Source organism: Amphiprion ocellaris, chromosome 12 (assembly GCF_022539595.1).
Source record: "Amphiprion ocellaris isolate individual 3 ecotype Okinawa chromosome 12, ASM2253959v1, whole genome shotgun sequence".
NCBI classification, from domain to species: Eukaryota; Metazoa; Chordata; class Actinopteri; family Pomacentridae; genus Amphiprion; species Amphiprion ocellaris.
The window spans coordinates 22,567,977-22,589,449 of NC_072777.1; the positions used below are offsets into that span (position 1 = coordinate 22,567,977).

The 21,473-nt window shown below is 40.3% G+C and overlaps 1 protein-coding gene across 9 annotated transcripts in view; it reads left to right on the forward strand.

Annotated features, from left to right (window-relative positions):
- The window catches only part of enah (ENAH actin regulator), a 165,757-nt gene extending 144,516 nt beyond the window's left edge, over nucleotides 1-21,241 (forward strand). For 5 of the 9 annotated variants that reach the window (XM_023292630.3, XM_035958316.2, XM_035958315.2 and 2 more), the window contains 10 exons: nucleotides 2,421-3,188; nucleotides 6,426-6,748; nucleotides 7,299-7,441; nucleotides 7,594-7,642; nucleotides 9,176-9,227; nucleotides 9,465-9,531; nucleotides 10,775-10,822; nucleotides 14,301-14,385; nucleotides 16,538-16,595; nucleotides 17,493-21,241. In XM_023292630.3, coding sequence (XP_023148398.2) covers nucleotides 2,421-3,188; nucleotides 6,426-6,748; nucleotides 7,299-7,441; nucleotides 7,594-7,642; nucleotides 9,176-9,227; nucleotides 9,465-9,531; nucleotides 10,775-10,822; nucleotides 14,301-14,385; nucleotides 16,538-16,595; nucleotides 17,493-17,530 — 1,631 coding nt within the window. In that variant the 3' untranslated portion in view covers nucleotides 17,531-21,241. The remainder of the gene's footprint in view (nucleotides 1-2,420; nucleotides 3,189-6,425; nucleotides 6,749-7,298; nucleotides 7,442-7,593; nucleotides 7,643-9,175; nucleotides 9,228-9,464; nucleotides 9,532-10,774; nucleotides 10,823-14,300; nucleotides 14,386-16,537; nucleotides 16,596-17,492) is intronic. The other 4 variants (XM_035958317.2, XM_023292629.3, XM_035958318.2 and 1 more) reach the window with 4 other exon arrangements.
- Nucleotides 21,242-21,473: the final 232 nt, after the last annotated feature.

Genomic DNA, 21,473 nt, shown 5'->3' on the forward strand with positions numbered 1-21,473 from the left:
AAATATCATGATGATCTGGAAAGAAGAGATTTACTACAGCAAGACTGCCATATAATGTAAAGAGTTTAGATGGTAGAGAATAAAGCTAGCACCATAGTATACCCAGACAGGTTGCCCAGCTACAACACATTAACTGCTGTACAGGGACTTTACAGTGGGAGATGAAGGAACAAGGGAAGATTTGGTTGATCTATAAAGACACTGGGATGACCAATTACAGCTATAGGTAGATGTAAAAGTCAGCCATATCAATTTTTGACATCCATATGGAAACGATCATGTGTCTTTCACAATAAAATGCGTTATTTCAGTTGATATCAATAATTACTGGTCATTTTTATATGACCCATTTTCATAAAATTCAAGAGAAAATGTATTTATTTTAAATTTATCTACTTTAGCCTATTTATTAAGGTACACAGGTGATCATTTTAATGTTCACACAGCAATAAAAGACACACAAGTAACTAAATTATCTAAAGAAGTTAGGATAAAGCAATGATCTCACAGAAAGAAAGTAAAGCCTGGAGAGCAACGATGGCAAAACTGCTGCAGAGGTTCAGGTTCAGAGTAGCTAGCCTGGTGTTTACTGGATTTTTAAACTCAGCGTCATTGTCAGCCTCAAAGCCCTCAATATTGGATTACCTTTATCTCCTGACAAAGTGTGAATAGTATTAACAGGAGAGATAAGCAGGTACTTTTCTGTAGTGAAGTTAAATTCGCTAAACTTAAGTCACTGCTGAACGAAAAGAGAAAAAGTAGGTCCAAAGAATCGCGCTTGGTGTGTTGCTTAGACAGTTTCTTTGCTGTATGAGACTATACACTTCCAGTCATTGCAAAATACAAGCAGCTCAATCCTAAGACAACAAACAGTAGAGTAAAAGGCAAAATAGACAATAGAATGTAAACTTACTAGGTCAAAGAGTAACTGTAAATTTTTAACAAATGTATACAGCAAATTGTATATTTTGTTAATTTTTGAATGAGAAGAACAAAATCCAACCCTACAGCAGGCAAAATGAGTCTTTAAGTTTTAAAAAGCAGGCAAAAGACAACCTCTAATGGTAGCATGGGCCTTCTACTGCCCATAAATATGCTCAAAACTGCATTGGAAGTTGTCAGGGAGCTCAAGAACAGTCATAAGAGATAGTAAACTGAGCAAATACAATACATGGTGTAAACTTGTGCTCTTGTCATAGTTACAGTTTTTCCGTATTTATGGCTGTTTTTCATCATTTGTGTTCACTCAGTAAAGTTTTAGTGGATTATTCTACCTCAATTCACCTTTTTTTTTTTTTAAAAAAAAAAAAAAAAAAAAGGTTCATGCCTAACCCTCTCATATTTGCCAGATGTTTTTTTTTCTGTTCATGCCTATGTTAATAAGTAAAACATGTGAAACCTGGGGTCACAGGTACCATTAGTTTTTGAGTTAAAAATTCTTAAAGAAGGGTGTGGTAATGTCGATTTTTGTATCACCAAGGGGAAAAAGTCTGCATCTTAGGGTGAAAGTGAAGGTTTTATGATTGGAATAGACAGAAACATGGACATTTTGCCCCAGATTTACCCCATCATGTAGCTGGTTTGTGTTAGTAGGGTTCTAACATTGAAGACTAGATGTACACATCAATGAGCCTGCAAAATTTCATAATTTCATTGTAGCTGCATTTTTTCTTAAGTTGTGGTACTTTAAACATTGCTCCACAGAAGAAAAATGCAAAAATTGACCAGACTCCATCTTCTTTAAGAAATTTTAACTCAAAAACTAATGTTACCTATGACCCCAGACTTTACATGTGGTCAACTTAATCAGTTCTCACCACGTTAAAGAAAAACCAGCAAGATTGAAGATGCTCAGGAATAAGACAGTTGGTGAATTAAAGTGGAATGACCCCAGTGCATTAACATGTGGAGACAGGTTCATCGTTCAATTGTTCGATGCCCGTTTGCTGCAGGAACCGACTGCTCCTGAATTAATGAATTACTCTGCTGTTGTGTCGTGCTGCTGCTGGAAGTGCTTGTTGACCAGGTCGGATTCAGTCCTCTTGGTTTGTGATAATTGGTAAACTCTTTGCTTAACTGTCCTCCTCAGTCCTTTCACTCTGACTCTCCTCTTTCAGCGAGCAGGACTCTGGCAGCTTTGTGTTTCTGGCTCTACGCTGCTAACACCTGTCCACTAACATAGTAGCATCACCTAAAGAAAGTACACACAATCTGGAAAAAAGACTTTGGTTTTAGCTCTGTGCTGGTTTTTCCTGCTTCATCTACCCCATTCTCTTTTTTCCTCCCTCCCTCGTTCCTTCTCTCTCTCCTCACCTGCTGTCTTTCCCTCCTGTGTGCACGACGGCTGCTTCCTTCCTGCCTTCTTTTCCTTCCTTTCTGTCCCGTCTTTGTCCTTGGTTTTGTCCATTCGGCGCTCTCAGCCTTCGAGAGCACTCTGTACACCCCTACGCCTCAGGAGTACGGCCGGACGTCCTCCACGCCTGTATCCCCATCCACGCCCACCTACCCTGCCCCCGGGACGCCGTTGCCCTCCTCCGCCACGCCCCCGACCCCGCCGCTCAGGCACTCGGCCTCCCGGTTCGCCACCTCGCTCGGTTCCGCCTTCCACCCGGTCCTGCCTCACTACGCCACGGTCCCCCGGCGCCAGCAGGCCTTCCCCCAAGCTCCGCCCCCCGCCCCGGCACCGGCCCCGGCTCCTCCCCCTCCACCCAAGTCAGTGGTGTGGTCGGCGTGCAACTTCACCCCGTTGCCCCCCTCGCCACCCGTCATGATCAGCAGCCCCCCAGGGAAGGCCACCGGTCCGCGGCCGCTCATCCCCATTGCCGCGCCTTCGCCCCTTACCCAAAAACCCCCATCGCCGTCCCCCAACGGCCCGCCCATGTTCCCGGCGCCTTCCCCCGTGACCATCCCACACAGCCACACCCCGCTCGGCATCACCTGCCCGACGCCGCCTCCCCCGCCCACCCCTCCTCCTCTGCCCTCCCCCATAGCTCCCGTCCCTTCCTCCGTCTCGTCTCCCCCCTCCTCATCCCAGGCTCCTGGTGTGCCCTCTCCCTCCACAGCGCCCCCTGCTGCTGCAGCTGCTGCCTCTGCTGAGCATCTCTCCCTCCCGGTGGGCCTGGGCCTATCGGGGGAGCCGGACGCAGAGCTCCACCCGGCTCAGGGGGGCTCCTCCTGTCAGCCCCAGGGTAAGGCCTCCAGTCCGGACTCTGCTTCTGTCTGTCACTGCCTCTCTCTCCCTTCTGTCCGTCACTGCCTCCGACTCACACACTAACAGGGTTTGTGGGGTTTCTACTGAACAGTCGGTTCTGTTATTCTGCTACGGAACTGGCACAAAGTGACTCCCATAATACAGGCTGATCTCAGAGGAGTTTCACCTTTCTGTAGAAAAGTCGTGGCTCCTGTAAACTGACTCCAGATTTAATCTCTCGAGTGACTTTTCTCAAATTTAAAGCAGCAGTTTATGGTAACTATTGTGGGATCTCTCGGTGTTGTAGCTCCAGCCTGTCTAACTTACTTTGTGAGTCTCATCAACTCTGTCCATGTGCTTGCTGCTTAAAGGTCTGGCTGACTGTTTATTGGATATGAAATGTGTCTGGTGGTTCAGCATGGCATGTCTGTGTCTCTGATAGGAATCACTGCCACATGAATACAGATGTTGTACAAACCACCTCCTGATTTGTTTTTATTACACCAATCCATTCCTCAGCCAAGTGTTTATTTTCCACCACTGTGATGGTTATATGATTTCAACTTTTCACTCACCCTGATATGATTCTTCACTGTGTGTTTTATTGTCACTGTGCAGCCAGTCAGTCAAACTTACTGTGAGCCTCCTTCCTGTATCACAGAAGGATGCTCTCTTTTTCTGAGCCTTTAATATCAGATCAGTCCTATTTCAAATCACACTCTCATTCCTTTTAACATGTTTTACCAATTTAAGGAACTAATGTTTCAGTGGCTAAACCACACTCATAAAAATATAGAGGCTGAATTTGCACTTAAATTAGCATTTTACAAAGCACTGGGAAATGTAAGTTTGCCATCAAAATACCAAATTTCATCCTGATATATTTCTCTTAAAACATCCATTTTATTGGCTTCCTGTCCTCAATTGAATGCTTTTGTGGATATTTTACATGCAAAAAATAGCCTTTCGCTTCTGTTTCCACTTGCCTCATAATAAAATGAAAGCTTTGTATTTGTATGAAAATACAGCATTGCTCCACTGACCTTTATCCTGTGGCGGTTCTCTTATTAGCTGCAGGCCTTTGATCTCAAAGCGCCTCACACTGGTCGGCTGGAAGGGCCGCTGGTTTCATATTGATCACACTTCAGCATGTTCACATTCCACCATAGATTATTGATCATGGATTTAGGTCTATGATGGTGACAAACTGTCATCCTTCTAATGATCAGACTGGAAGCAAAAGCTTGTTTAATTGACACGAGCGGTCCACACTTATTAGATTAAAAATGATGATCCTTATTTGGTAAACTAATTAGAACTTCTGTCTGACAAAGGCAGATGGTATTGACCTAAATACGACTGCTGCCCAATTGTCTTTTATTCATTATACATTATTATGACTGTTTGTGTGCGTGGTGTGTGTGTGTGTGTGTGTGTGCGTGTGTGTGTGTGCGTGTGTGTGTTTGCGCCAATAAGTGTGTCTCGTTAAACTGAATGCTCAGTGTTCATCTTGGCTCTGTTTATTGGAACATTTAACTGGTTTTGGCAGTAGCTGAATTGATTTTTGTTGTTCACAGCAAACAACGAAAAGCAATTGTGACGTCTAACTTTCCGCCTTTTCACTTCTAAACATGAACCCAGTCACTACTACCCACTAACGCTGCATGTTGATAATACAAGGTGTGGTATGATGTGGCATGCCGTCATACCGAATATGTGTGTACTCCATGTTATGTCTGATTTGAGAATTACATTCACGATTACTTCACAGCAGATTCAATGAAAATATGTGACCTGTTCACCGAACATATATTAATTCAGGCTGAAACTGGTTAATGCTGCTCTGCTTTTAGTGTTTGGCAACAGAGCATCTGGGAGGGGAGGTGGAAGACTATATTTAATATTTTATGTTTTTCTAAATGTGAGATTAGTCTTTACAGATGTGAAATCATAAACTTCAAATGTAGCCTACAGGGTAAACCAAGGTAAGACGCCCCAGTTCCCCTGTAGTTCCCTTTATGTCCACTAGATATAGTCACTTTTCATGGATAATAATGGCCTTGCTTATCCTTAAAAAACATCAAAACCACTTTTCTGGTGGGAGATTGTCAAAAAGTGGTTTAGAGTTATTTTCATATGATATTTTTACATTACAAACTAAGCCTCTATAATTTAGAATAAAGACATACTAGAAAGGACTAACTTTTTTACTGTTAAAATGAGAGTCATACGGTGGGTTATCTATTAATTTGAACAATAAATAACCTACTTTTTTGTAATGTATGCAAATATAAGAGCAGGACTTTTGAGTAAATTCCTCTGTACAGTTGGAGAAGCATTCCTGGTGATAGGTACTTGACATTTTTATATCAGCAATCAAAATATCAATGATGAATTAGGTCTTAGTAAAATATACCTTTTGTCCTAGGCCCTTCAATTCTCAACTAATTGGCAGTAATCCAGGTTGTTTTTTTTTGTTGTTTTTTTTTTAAGTAAAATAAATTACTACATGTGTTATCTACCATTTATGTTACAGTTACAGGTAATCTTATGTGTATGCACCAAGTTTCTATTGATCAAAATGAGATCAGATTACTTCAAGGGGCGTATTTCCCTGGTAGAGGGGTCGTGGTGAAAGATGTCCCTTTTCAAAAGTATACATTTAGTTTTACAACTGCAGAGTTGTTCTGATTTAAACAATCTCTACATGTGTTCACTGAAACATACTTCTTGTGTACATATTACATTGATAATGAAAATACAAGACAATAAACATAGTTTTTAGGCATTATAGGCAACAAGGGGCGTCTTACCTCGGTTTACCCTACATTAAAAATTTAGTGGGCTAAATGGATTAATCCTAATCAGATCTAAAAACATTTCTTCTGCCAATATTTCACACTGAACAGAACAATCCTGTGTCTGGACATCTTTCTGGTCTGTGAAGATGTTTTATTTCTAATCCAAGAGGCTTCTTCAGCTCTGGATGGAGTTGAAACATCTTCAATAACCAGAAAGAGGTTCCATTGTCTTCTACATAAGATCACTGCCACCTGGTTGACTGAGAATCTACACAAACTATTAGTGTCTGACCGAAGACAGAATGAGAATTCAATTATTTCATTAAGCCTGAACTCAGCAGGTTTGTATCTCCTGAGAAATGACGGTTTGAACTTCATTCTTCGTCCTTGTGTCTTCACCCATCCCCCCGTCCTTTATTCCATCCCATCAACAGACGTGGTGCAGAGCCCGGGGTTGACCACCCCCACTCCGCCCCCACCTCCACCCCTGCCACCCGGCTCCACTGTGACCTCGGCGGCCGCCACCCCCACCACCCCAGCCGGCCACCCGCCTCCACCCCCACCTCCTCCACTGCCTCCTACGCTGACCCCAGGCGGAACGCCCCCTCCTCCACCGGGTCCTCCTCCTCCACCCGGAGCCCCACCACCACCCCCAGCACCTCCCCTTCCCGCTGGACTGTTCTCTCCTGCGGAGGACCGGCCACTCTCAGGCCTGGCCGCCGCGCTCGCTGGAGCCAAGCTGCGCAAAGTGCCAAGGGTGAGTGCCTGATTGGTTATTTGACCAATTAAAAGCTTCACAACTCATATACATCCTTGTGTCTGAAAAATAGGAGATACAGTGAATCAAAGCATTGTCAAGCTAATGAGTTGCATATGCAATCACAACTCAGTGTCAGTGTGCATCCTTTGTTATCAGTGAAGCACCTTGACGTAAATTGTCGATATACACACAGCCGTCATCATACAATAATCCCCCAGAATCACTGTCACTGACACATTCATGCATTCACCCCCTGTTCACGCATGACCTCACACACGCAAACACACTCAGTCACCATCTGTCACGTCTCATCTCAGGCTCAGAGGAAGCTGAAAGTCTGTGCCAAACGCTACATGACTGCTCATTTGACAAAGTCAAGAAATCGACAGCAAATTTGACCAAAAAAGCATGTTTTTCGTAGTTTTTATGTAAATTTAACCTGAAATACCAGTAATTCATCAGTTTTACTCTCAAAATGATCTAAATACTTCCTTCTGATCATAAAGAACCTGTTAATTGATTTATGTTTTTGCTTGTGGCCCTTCAGAGTGACGATGCAGGGGCAGCGCTGGCAGCAGCCATGTTGGGGGCTGCAGGGGCCGCAGGGGCCAAACCTGAGGCCAGAGGCAACGGACCTCTGCCTGGAGGAGGTGGGCTTATGGAAGAGATGAGCGCCCTGTTGGCGAGGAGGTAAAGTCACATCATGTTATTCTTAGCGAGACATTCCAAAGCAATCCTAGATCTGGGCTATTATTTTCGTCCTAGATTACTAGAAAAGCACTGAGTTAATGCCTACCTGGCAAATATTCACCATTAAACTTTGTTGGCTTTGTGTCTTAAAGGAGAAGAATTGCAGAGAAGGGCTCGTCACCTGAACCTGACCAGAGATCAGTAAGTTTCCTTTGAGGCTTCCTTCACATCTGCGTCTTCTTTGATTTAGATCCAAAACATCAATACTTTCCCCTCACTGTTGAATCCCACAATAGGTCTTCTGTGGTTTCTTCAGTGTGTTGAGGCTGTACATTCATCACATTCCTGTCTGATTTCTGAATCACTCAGTGCTTTGTCTCTGTAATAGTCTGCATGCCTTCAGAGGATGTCATGTCCTTCATTCCAGTCTGTAAGAACTATTTCCATGTGCCATAAACTCTCCAAAACATACCTGAACTGCAGTAAAACATGGACTTATTTCCATTGTATAGTAATATTTCTAGTATTTAATAACAAACTTTATTTATACAGTTCTTTTCGAAAGACTTACAAATGCTTTAAATAGCTAGGAAATCATTTTAGGATTCAAATAAAGCAAAGGGAGTACAATAAAAAAGAATATGAATAATGTAAGAAAAATAATGCTACTTATAATAAAATAATAATATACAGATATTTAAACAAATGTATCGAAACTTGCTGAATCATCTTTGAATTATTGTAATCACGAATCACCTACCAGTGTCCTACCTACTGTTGATCATTTACACATTCAAAACTTATTCCTCTAGATAAATGGACAGGGTTATAGGAAGCAGTTTTTGGCATTTTATTGATTATTTCACAGCATTTGCTGAATGATGATGATAATGGGGATTTTGTCTTCATCCCAGAACCTTTAGGTATAAATAATACAGAACTGCAAGTTTCTTGTGTCTTAATCTTAGGGGTGAGTTTTTGCTTTTGATAAAAATTTCTATTCAATCCTCTGAACCCCCAAAACCAACGCCAAGTTTGAACGATGTGTTGTCTTTACAATTACCAAAATGACACCATTTATCCAAGCTTGAAACTGTAAAAAAATAAGTTAACTCTATGTGTCATATTTAAAAATTCACAAAAAAGCAAAATCATTTGCCAGAACCAAATTCTGCTGAAAACAAAAAGCCTGTGCAACCATGAAGCCATTAGTAACTCAGTCGCAACAAACAGTCTGGGCTGAGCTGCAGGCAGTGTTTAGTCAGAGCAGAGAGACGAACATGGAAACAAATTAAGAATGTAAGTAGTAAAATATATGTAGTATGTGGAGTCAGCATTTATTCATCTAGTATTGGTAACACCTGTGGGCACTTGAAAGACTGTTATACATGTTGATTTCAGGTTTTTTTTTCTGTTTTATGTAATAAATAAGCAAAGAAATTCAGCTTTGGTTTTGCTTTTTTCCAGATTTATTTTATTTAGGTCTTTGCTACTCTGCAAAAAGGATAGTTTTGAGTTTTCTACTTTTAGTCATGGTTTCCATAGAGCTGCAGAACTTTATATTTCAGTGAAAAATGAGTATAAATGTGAATGCTGCTTGATGTTCAGAAAGTTAAAAGCTATATCAACTGATTCTGTGTTGAAATTCTCTCTGATTATCACCACGAGTCACATTTGTGATCCCGGCTGTGACTTGGCTTTGACCTTTCAGCTCTGTTTCTTTGTGCTCTGCAGGAGGAGGGTGAGATAAACACAACCCCTAAAGTGTCAGCTTGTAGCACACCAGGTGAGTGTCAAGGAAACACCAGGAACAACATTAGCAGCTAATATGCATCTTCCTAAAACAGGCGATGATGATCCAAGTTACAATAATTAAAATTTCATACACTTGCAACCCTCACAAATCCTCTGGTTTGAAGCTACACTGAAATTAGTTTGTGTGTTTTTAAGATGATGCCTACTGGACTGCTAGACTTAATGTCACTTAGTAAGAGAAGCTTATGTTTCTTGTGATTTTCTTCAGACATGCCCAGGAAGCCATGGGAAAGAACAAACACCATGAACGGTAGCAAATCTCCAGTGATTGGAAGGTACGGTGTCTCCATATTTTTCTATTTATCTTTATCTTTTATCTCTTTATCTTGTCTTAGTCTTATTATATAATTTTTCTATGCTGCTGTATTTTACGTACAGTTTCTATCTTAATTTGGTTTTTAAAAAAAGTAGCAATTGACCTTCATTACCTATGTGAGTGACTAGCACTGATGCTAGCAAACGCCCTCTCAGGCTTTAACTCCACTGGAACTTAATGAAGTGTTAGCATCAGCTAGCTTTAGCATGATGCACTGCTGGAGCCGTTCAGCGCTGGCTAACATCACTAGAGCTTATGTCGCCTTCATGTGCACACTGGATGTTTGTTCAGACACCCAACTTACACAGTGGCGGTGTGGAAACTACAGAGGTGTGTGTGAGAATGAACAGGACACAGTAGGATGGTATTAGATGTAGGTAAGCAGCTAGCGGGACAACTATTTGGGGTGTCTTTTTTGGATGTAGCGCTGGATGAAAGCTATACAACCTCACGTATGTTCTTTGTGCATTCCAAATTGTGGTCTTCTCAGTTTTCCTGTGTAACTTTGGGTATCTTTCAGCTGTTGCCTTAAGGACATAAATGCATCATTAGTTCAGCGGCACGTGGTCATTGCTAAGGCAGATGTTTTGCCTCTTGGAAACTACTTTTCTGTTAACTTAGATTAGCTTCACGACTGTGGAAAAACATGCACATTTTCACATACAGCCCTCCATACTGTATGTGAACATAATGACTTGTACATTGTTTTTATTGTATCTTTATTTTTGGCTTTATTGTACTTTGGTAATACTTCTTCCATGCCTCATCTATATCTAGCTACTGTACCATGTAAATTACCCCAATGAGGGATCAGAAAGGTTTATCTTATCTTCTCTTATGCATCATTTATAGCATTAATTATGTAACACTGTGAAAGAATGAAGATATGCAGACAATCTGATAAATGTAGAAATTTGACTTATGAGTGTTTCAAAATAGTTTCTGAAAGTATGTTTACTTCATAAGATCAAACTGTAGTAATTAGTTAAGACATTGAAGATTTTCTTGGTGGATAAAACTGTGCTTAATTTATGATAGTCTCAGAATAGTTCTGAATTTTCACCTGCAAGCAAACATGAAGCTTAGTGGGTATCATGATGCACCTAGGAGCCAGAGTCGTCCCATATGGCCAGAAACACATAGCCACACAGATGAATACTGAGCTGTAATTTGTAAAGTCAGTGTCTCTGCTGCTTACACAGACGAGAGTCTCCGTGGAGAAATCCCATGGCAGCAGATTCCTCCAACAGGTAGAGAGAAAAGGCCCTTGACGAGTTTGAGAAATCCTTTTCTTTGAATCCAACTCTTTTTGTCTTTTTTAATCGCAGTTTGCTGTGATGAACGTGGTTTTGTTGGAGAGGACTTATGTTTTTTTAAAATGCCTGGATGAAACGTTTGGAATGAATCTTGTGTTATCTTTGTGTCCTTTTTCCAAATTTGCCAGCCTGCAGGGGCCAGCTCTGTTCATCTGTTGTTTGTTATGTGCCATTTGGTCCAATGTGTCCTGTGGTGTTTTCTAAACCAGTGTTTGTCAGGATGATGGATTTCTAACGTGATCTAGTCATTTGTGTTTGCATGCTGTTGTGTCCGCTGCACTCGAAAATTGTCTTTTTTCAGAACAGGGAAATCCATATTTGTGCGTCACATACTGTACACCCACCCTATCACACATTCAAACACTAAAAGGAGTGTCCACCCTCTGCACAGTAGACTTGGCACAGTTTTATCACCGTGGAGCCAGAACAGATCCAGCTGGCTTCCATTGATAAGGCTGTGCCGAAGTGACCCAGATGTGGGTTTTTATGCCAGTTTATGAAAAGTGTTTACAATATGGGACACATAGAGAGCTGAGCAGACCAAGGGCAACTGAACATGTTTTGTTTACAATAATGCAAAACCTCATCATCTCCTTCTCATCTGTATTCAAAATAGACTTTGACTTTTACATATTAGTGTTTTTTTTACATCTTACAATACTGTGCAGGAAGTAGCATTTGATGCAAATTTCTGCTAAATTTTTTAAGAAAACAGCAAAAATGTAACATGTAGATCATCACACACACATCAAACTGGATAATTTATTGTTTAGTGATATGTTGTGACAGGTTTTTGTGTACAAATTGGAAAAGCTGTAGACTTTGAGGAAAATATGCAGCTGTTTCTCTACCTGAGTCACTTTCTTTTGTTCTATTCTACATTCTTCTTCCACCGGAGGCGCCTTAAAAGATCCAACTCAAGAACCACGGACATAATTTCCGAAAGCTTCCAGCCCAGCACAACTTAATGACCTGCTGCTGAGCTCACTTCCTGTTCTTTCACTTCTCCTTCCTGCCACGTTTCCTCTCTTGAAAGTGACTGGCTGCTCTGTGAATTTTGCCCATGATGATTCCCACATACTCGAGAACAAGAGCAGAGTTTCCTCAATTGCTGGCATCCTTCTTACTTTTCTTCACATGCAAAAAATAGATAAAGGTCCCAGGAAGCTGTACAGTACCTAATTAGCTTCATCCTTTAACAGACAGTGGCAAGAATGTGAACCCTGTGGATATTGACCTGATCTCTAACCCATCTTCAGTCCTTAGAGATAAAAATCTGTTGTTTAAGGGAGTCTTGACCACTAATTATATAGTTTCAAGAAATTAGAAAACAGCAACTGATGAGGATAAAAGTAAAGCACATTTAAACAACTAAGTGACTAAAGCTACACACAACAAGTCCATCTCAGGAACAGTAGTTAAATACACATCTTTTGATCAAAACTCTGGCAGGGAGACAAAATCATGAAGCTGCACCATGTTCTGAAGGTTATTCCAGGACCAAATAGGTAAATCCAAGAAGGTGGTTCTATGAAGTGCAGACAATCCTAAACACCCTGTACAGCAGCCATTTAGGTTATTATAACAGCTGTTGGTAAGTGATAGAAAATTACATACGTACGATGAAACTTTCACTAGTACAGTACATGAAAATATACCAGTGCTGCTGTCTCTTTAGGCTCATTGAAGGCCAAGAAACCAGATCATAAAGCGAATGTGAAGAGTAAAGGCAGCAGCGTGCATATAACTATTGTCTAAAACACTTAAGCCGATAACCTGTACAAGTGTTTTCCTATGTGCTAAATGAAGGCCTATTGCATTAATAAAAACCCAGCCTCACCTTCAGTTTTTGAATTCAGTTTTCTAACCATCCTGGCTCAGTGAAGAAGGAGCTCAGTATGTGCTTTAGCTAATAACACACAAAATTGAATCTTTTGTGTCTTTTTTGATACACCCATAAAATATTCCCAGTGTTGTTGGGAAAAGTAAGTGAAACTTCCTTTGGCAACCATAGATGGGGGTTTCTGCAGGAGTATTCAGGAGGAATTTTGGACTGTTCTTCTACACTAATCTGCTTCAGCTCCACCAAGTTCTCAGGATGTTTGGCATAAAAAGCTCTCTGAGGACATCTTCGTTGAGTTATGGCCTAGACTGTGACTGAGCTGCTCCAAAAGCAGGACTTACTTGTTGGAAGCCATTCTGTCATTTTTTTTTTTTTTTTTCTCTGATGTCATGTGTCATTGTCTTGTTGCATCACCCAACTTTTGTTGACATTATCCTTTAAGATACCTCAATAAACTTGGAAATAATTTTTCTCCTCCATGATGCTGAATTTATCCAAGCCCAGATGCAGTGGAGGAGTTCTTGTGTCATTGATGGGACTTGTTAAGAAAAAAAATCTTCTGTTAATTTAATTAATCTAAAGGTTCACATACATTTCCCAACCTGCACTGTGAATGAATCCAGTGTGTAGAAGAATAACACAATGATTCATGTCTTAGATTGTGTTTGCTGATAACTACTAACAGCTGTAGATCTGATTATCTGATAAAAATGCAGATAACTGCAGAAACGTACCTCTTAGAAGACGTAACATGGATTTTTTTTGTTTATTTGTTTGTTTGGGCTTCCACTTATTTGTGGATTCATTTGTTTTATAAATTAGACATAGACACTTATTGCATTTGAGGTTTATTTCCTGACATGTGGAAGCAGATTTGTGGAATCACCTAAAGATCTGCGGAGATTTGACCACATTACAGAAACTTTATTTCTGTGTTTAGTTTCGTGGGCTGCTCAGAATTGTGTGTCTTTGCTTTGGGTGTGTTTCCTTGCATGTCTAGTTGTGTGCACTTCCCCAATGTGTTTGCATGCAGCTGGGATTTGGTGCCTAACAGAAGTTTTGGCAGCATCTCCTCTGTGTGTAAATTTTGACATAAGGCTTAAGCATTAACTTCAGGAAAGGAGGAAAGGTTTGTGCAATCAGACGCCCCAACAACTAACTCATAAACTGAGGAAAGTTCTCCTGGCAGTGATGACAGTTATGTTTGGCTGAAGAATTTATTGCGGAAAATGTGGAAATCATATCAACAACCATCCACCAAATGCAGGCCATGTCAGCAATTTAAAATCCCTCCTGATGTTGAAATATATAGAGGCAGTTTGAGGCATAATTGCCCAGCTACAGTGTACTGTTCCTCCATTGTGGTTGCATGTTGCAATGTTTTACATCACAAGGTTAAGAAAAGTTGGGATATTAGTATAAAGTGAGATTTTTTGGTTTTAGTTAAAAAAAATGAATATATTGGTTATACATTACAATCATACAATACCTGGTGATGCTTAATGATCTTCTTGTTTCAGCACTCTTTCATATTTTAAGTTTATTTCTATACTTTGTCTCTTTTGATAGACCTAAATCCACTCCTACACCTACTGCATCCTTAAGTGCCAATGGTGTGCCAACAGAAGCTGTTGACTATGACAGATTGAAACAGGTGAGTCAACACATAGAACAACATTTCACAGATTATAGCCAGAGACTTGAACGTGTTGCTTTTTCACGCTGTTACTGTACTACATGAAAAGTGGGATATCATATTGTCATTTTGAAGTGAGCTTGTATCAATACGTAACAAAAGCATTACACCTCCTTGCGGCCCAAACATCACCCAACCAGATCAATATTCCTCTACAAGTTGTGATGCAGTAATTTGAAAAGTCCATTCTATGCCTTTTGGGTTATTCATTTCGTGTGTTACAGTTTGTGTAGGTTTGCCAGTTTACAAATCCAAAAGTCCACGACATGAAACACAGAAAATACTACACCTTACCTGCATGAAACGCCTGGATTGAAATCCAGGCGTTTCTTTTGGTAATCTTTTATGTCACTAAGATATATATTTACATAAAGCCTGTTGAGCAAACAAAGAAGCAGCTGCCTCACAGTGACATTGTTCCCCAGTTAGAGCCACTTCTACTAGAGATAAATTTTTCTGCCTGCATTTTAAGACCTGAAGTTAAAGACAGGAGCTACAACTGATTGTTTGTGTGAAGAGGTTCAACAGCAATGTACAGTACGAGAAAATTAATGTATTTTTGATCATTAAAGCATGTAAATATATTCTAGTGCACCTCAAAATAAAAACTGTAAACCTGTAAATAAACACAACATGGACTCTTTGAGAACTCCCTGAGAGGATCCATACATATGTGTTATCAGTGACATTTTTTACATCTTTGCCACTGATGTTTTCACCTTGCACATGATTTCATATATTAAATGTTTACATGGAACTCCATCCTTAATGCCACTGGATTCCTTCTTAATATTTGCAAACCACAGTAAAGGACTTGATCACTTTCCTGGATTGGTGCTACTTGGTTTTCCCTGTTATTCATACTAACTGCACAGGTCACCTGTGTTGTTCATCCTGACTTTCTACATTGTCCATAATTTGTAAAATTTTCTAGACACGGCACTGTTACGACTCTATTCTACCTGCAAGTTAGTTTGGCATTAATTTTGGGTTGTATTTTAATTTTTATCTGTTTTAAGTGGTAGATATTGGACTCCCCATTTCATTTGCTGTTACTTGGAAAAGATAAAACTTTATCAATCCCAAAGGAAAGTCTTGTGCTACAGACTGCTCAGAAAAACTAAATTACATAACATGAGAAAATGTAGCGTCTAGTAGAAAACCAGTCAGATGCATTACTGAAAATACAAATAAGATTAAAAGAGGAAGTTAAGAAGTAATACTGGCAATGATTCTAAAGTAATGTCACACATGAATATGACATATTGCACCTGAAGAAAAATGGAATATTACCAGTCCGTACTTTACGTCTGAGTACATTTTGATAATATTCACAGATACTGAAAGATTTGCATCAGTTCAGTATATAGAGTTGTATTGTCATTATGTTGGGTTGTTAGTTAGATGTGGTACATAAAGTTTTATGTTTAAGTCCAGCATCTGCTTACACAGACTCTGCTGCATTGTGTGTATGTGTGTGTGTCTTTTTGTCATTACTAAGTGTGCAGCCCTGTTACTAATTCAGCAGTGTGGTCTGGGTGTGTGCAGTGACCCGTCCTGTTATAAGGCAGCTCCTCCCTCTGACCTCTGTGGATGAGCCTATTAGATAAGTGGAGTCTCTAAGAGTCCTGCCTGTCTGTCACTATAACTGGTCATAGTGGTGAGACTGGGAGGCAGATGACACCCTATACACTCTTACCACACTCACTGTCATTGTCATTTTCTCATTTACTGTTTTGGAGGTTATAGATCAAACATAAGGCTCTTAATATTCACATATCCACAAAGAAACTCTCTCTGTTTATGCCTCAGTGTCACTAGGAAGTCTTAATCTCACTGGGATTCCCTGTGTAGGGATTAACTACTTTGTAAAGTAGACAGAGGATCTTTCTTTGCCAGTTGGCAGTGTCTCTACCTAACTAAATCCAAAAGCCAAACGAAACTGTGAGTTAGCTCCTCTTAATGTCATGTGGCTGTCCACATGACATTGAAGGAGTTGAAGGTAGAACTGAAAGCTGTTTGGTGGCAGAGAACTGCTTTGTCTCTTCTCTGAGGCCTAATGACGTTTATTATGTTGAAAATGTGACTTTGTTTTTCTTCATGTTTTCAGGACATCCTCGATGAGATGAGAAAGGAGCTGTCAAAACTAAAAGAAGAGCTCATTGATGGTAATTCTCTTTGAAAGCTGAGACCACTTTAGTCAGCAAAGCTGTCCAACAGCCCTCTGGCTGTGAATCTGTACATCTTTTTGTTTAGGTGGCTCATGTCTTCAATTCATTTGTTGGTATCTAAGGTCGTGTTTTATTATGACCCAGACCTTTCAAAGTGAGAATTTGGTTTATGCTCATGATTTTCAGTTTTGCAGTTCGAATTTGCTGCCAGTTATATGCAGTATAGTAGCGCCAAACAGAAACTAGTGTATGAGGGTAATGGGGCCTTATATTGGTCCAACCTCGGCCACTGAACAAATACATAGTTTATGTACAATTCATGTAAAGCATAACAGAAGGTGACACAGTGACAGAAACTGATGTGTTGTTGCTATCATTGTGAGTTGACCAGTCAACGATGCCTCTTATATAAATGATGCTTGGACACTTTCAAAGCAGATTAGAGTTACATGAAACTGGGTGGATAGTTCCCTAAGTTCTAGACTTTATAGGTTCTTTTAAAAGTTATGATTGTCAAGATGCTTTATAGTTGGTCAACGATTCCCAGTTTTAGATACTATTCATATGAGATTAAATTATTCTGGTTCAAAATTTTGCTGTCATAAATGCAGAAAATCATGAAACTAACTATGAGTAATCAAAAAAATTGTATATTTTCCAGGGCAACAATTGGCTGATTCGTAATACAAAGTCCCTCCTAGAAATGTGGATACCCAAATTAAGAATTAGCTCAGGTTGGGCTTCCATGAATTAGGGTTGAAAGTCCCTGCTGCAGCAGCCGTAGATTGGTTCTGACACATAGCATTGATTTTCTGCCAAAAATACTCAACAAATAATCTTTTAAAGATAGCTCAGGTGTTGATGTTAACTTGTGTCTTTGTTGTGTGTCTTCAGCAATCAGGGAGGAGCTGGGCAAATCCAGCACGGCATAGAGGATCCACACTCCCTGGTAAAAACATCTACATCTATGTGACCCGACAGACAACCACGGCCCATTTAAGACATGACAGTGTAACAGCGGAATACCGGAACAGCAAAGCGGTGGAGACGGTGATGACGACAACAATCATATTAATACACAGAGAGGACATTACTTGGTGCGGAGCAGTGTCAGACAGGATGGTGGTGGGAGGCTTGTAACTCTTGATAGCTGTGACTCACAGAATCCATTTTGCGAAGCCTCGTGTTCCTGCTGCCCCCTCTCACCCCCGAACCTCCCCCCCTCCTGCTGAGGGCATCGCATCCTGGAGGACAGTGCACAGTCTGACAGGGAAGCTTTGTCTTTATGCAAAGATGATTTTCTCTCTCTTTGTCCTACAATAACGAGAAAAAAAAATCACACAGAAAACTACAATACTGAACTCTTCAACGATACTGTATTAACCAAGAATCAGAACTTTTGTGATTTACTATCAAAAGGCAAGTTTTATGAAGAGAGTTTGGAGGCAGGAACAAGTTGGGGATGGAAAATAAAAAGTTTTTTTTCCCATAATGCCATAGGGGTAGCGTGTGTGGGTGTGGGTGTGTGTGTGTGTGTGAGTGTGTATGAGGGACTGACAGTCTCTGGTGAAGTCCACCACTGCAGGACACTGTAAAGCTCGTCTTCCTCAAATACTATTTTAACCTGAATATGTACAAAAGAGAGAAAAAGTTATTTAGAAAAAAACAAATATCTATCAACCATGTCTGTTTCAGTGTAGATCGACGGCCATATCAAGTAGCTCAATAATCTGATCTTTAAACAGGACGTTCTCTCGTCCGTCTCTTCGTCTGTGGATCCATAATCACCAGTGGGCGCTCTGTGGAGACGTTTTCCTGTCTTTTCTTTGTTCGTACCGTCGAGCGGCAGGTGGACGAGACACTGAGGGTAGCTGCCTGTGACCGTAGCTCTCTACCAGACTTTATCTGTCAACAAAACGTGCTGATGATCACTAATACCCATCATACTAGTTGACCATGGCTAGACGTGTAGATAGAATTTTCCTTTTTGATTTGAAGACTCTCTCTCTCTCTCTCTCTCTCTCTCAGTCTCTGTCATATTTTAGGTGCATGTTGGGTTTGTTTTCTCTATACGGCGAGGGTCACAAGTCTGCCACGAAATTGCATTAACTGTCACGAGTTTTATTACAAGCAATAAGTGTAGCATCTACTTCTAAGGCCCACCTGTCCCAGTCCCACCAAACATTTTCAGCGTCTCTCTGTCCTTTTTTTGGCCCTCCTGAGCCTCTGTAGGACAACGTTTCTGTGTGTCGCCACGCCACCTCTTGTCAAATACGTGACAGATTTTATGTGAAACTGAAGGCTGATGTGAAAGAATAACAGAACACATGATTTCATGGAAGTACACAGTTTCTGAATCATAGTACTCTCCTTTTTAGCTTTTTTCCTATAAAATCCAAGGATACTGTATCTTTAGCCGCATTGGAGAACTGATTTTTTTTTTTTTTTTTTACGCATTTCTGAAGTTCAGAAGGTGCACCGGAAAACCCAAACATGTAAGAGATGGTGTCCACATGAGGACATGAATGTGCCATTTACTTTTTCACCAGTGCTTACAGATGATGTGTTTGTTTCATCTTTTATTTTCTTTGCCTTGTTCTCCTGCCACCATCGAATCCTCAAAATGACAAACTGTATTTTCCCTGTGCTTTTGCATATAGATAAGGGAAATGTCACTTTATTTAAAAAAAAAAAACAAACATTTGTTTCAATGTGTCTTTCAGTTCACTGCTGAGTTTGTTTCACTAAAAGCTCAAAGTACAATCACCCTGAGAGGGATGTGTCAGGAATTGAGGGACTGATGTTCAAATACTGTAGCTGTGGCTCCAAGATTACAGGGGAATGGATAAAAGTCCGTGTTGCAGTTCTGTACTCTTGTTGTCTGAATGAGATCCTGAGGAGGGACAGTGATACAAATACAATCAAACCTCATGACTGTCCAACAGCCACCCACAGTAGGGTCTGCAGAGTGAGGGATAGGTTCTGCATTTCGATGAATCTCAGTTGTTTCGAGCATCAAACTGAGACTTTAAAAAGCAATACAGTGTGTATACTATCTCTACAGTTCACCCTTATTACTTTTCTACCCAATTAATTGAAATGCTTTCAAACTAAACACTCCCAACACATTTTCAATGCCAATTTGTACTCTTGGTGGCTGAGATGTCCCTGATGACCTCACTGTGACACCCAGCAAACATCACAAAACTGTCAAAATGCACCATGTAAACTCATTTTTCATGTGTAAAACCTTAGAAGAATTTGAATAAGGAGTTAGCATATGTTTTGTTAATCCGTGACGGCTGTTGGCACCCCCTTTTGGATCTCATTCGATACAACTACGTTCAAGGGCTTTGAAGTTATAGCTTTGCCACAAATGATGTGAAATCACACACTGAGAAAACACATTTATTCCCTCCAGTTTCTGTCATTAGCTTGAGATTGGCTCAATAATACTGTGATCAAAACAACTGAGGTTTCACGTTATGCAGGTTCAGGTTTAAACTCTTCTGTCAGTAAACCTGTTTCATCCTCTCATCCACCTGTTTTCAAATAGAAACACCCAACCAAGAGGCTCCTCCCACACTGAGTGTTTACACAGCATCGATTGCACTTTAAGACAAAAAACCCGCAGAGCAATCCAACATCCTCTGACAGCAGTCACTTTGGGCCTCTGTCGCTCTCTCACCAAAGGATTCAGTCTCCTGCTTAAATATCATCACTCTCAACAAAGTCGCCTTTCTTATTTTTGTATCATTTTTGTCAAGAGATCTAAAAGCTGAAAGATGTCGTGATGGCAGGTGAAACATTGTGATCCAGAAAAGTTTATTTCTTTGTGATGCTATGTGGTTTGTGCCTTGTTCCGAAGTTGCATTTAATATGTCAAAGATTTAAAGTTGACTAGTAATAATATCTAGGGACTGTCATTATGATCACAAGCAGATGTTAATTTGTCTTTTTTTGTTTTCCTCATGGTCGTGTTGATTCGAAGGGAGAGATTAATGACTTTGGTACTGTTTCCCACCAAGAAAACATCTTTGCACCAAGATCTTCTTTGTCTTTTTTTTTTTTTTTTTTTAAACATAAATGTGATTTATTTCCATAGAGTCGCTTCTCTTACAGCTCAGAAGTACAATCAAACTATGACACATGAGGCCTATAGAGGGTTCAGAGATGATCTTCAGTCTGAGATGATTTTTCTAAACCTGATGCCCTGCTTGGAAGGCCAGATGAGTCTGGCTGCAGTGTTCTGTGTTCCCTCATGCCATTTAAACGTCACAGAGACTGTTTGTGTTCAGCAGCTTAGCTTTCTTTACACACTTGGAAATCTCTGAGAAAAAAAAAACATGTAACTTGTTTTGTCCTCTGCAGTGAGGTCTGCTCCTTGTTAATGATGGACGCATTTATCTCTTGTCTGTGAGCCCATTTTTGTTTTTGTTTTTCTGCTGAGGGAGCTGAAGTTGTGAATTTGCAGGAATAATTGCAGAGATGACTTTGGCTGAAGGAGGTTTCGTGGATGGGTTTGCAGGCTTATTCTTTTATCATCTGCATTGTACCATACTGTTCTCATGTTAATTAGTCTTTTCTTACATGCTAACATATTGTTTTGTTTGAGCAAATTAAATAAAAATTGCAATACATGACGAGAAGTTGATTCTTTTCATCACTTTCATCTTATTTTGCAGACTTTTGTGATAAGTTTAGATAATGCCGTCTCATGAGCTCATCTACCACATGTGTAACTGGTTTTAATCATTTTATTTCTCATCAGCTCACGTTTTCCTTTGTAAGAGGATGTTACTCTTTTTTTAGAAGTTACACAGCCTTGCTTTAACTGAATATTTAGCATTTGAATTCCCTGCACGACTGTCCTCC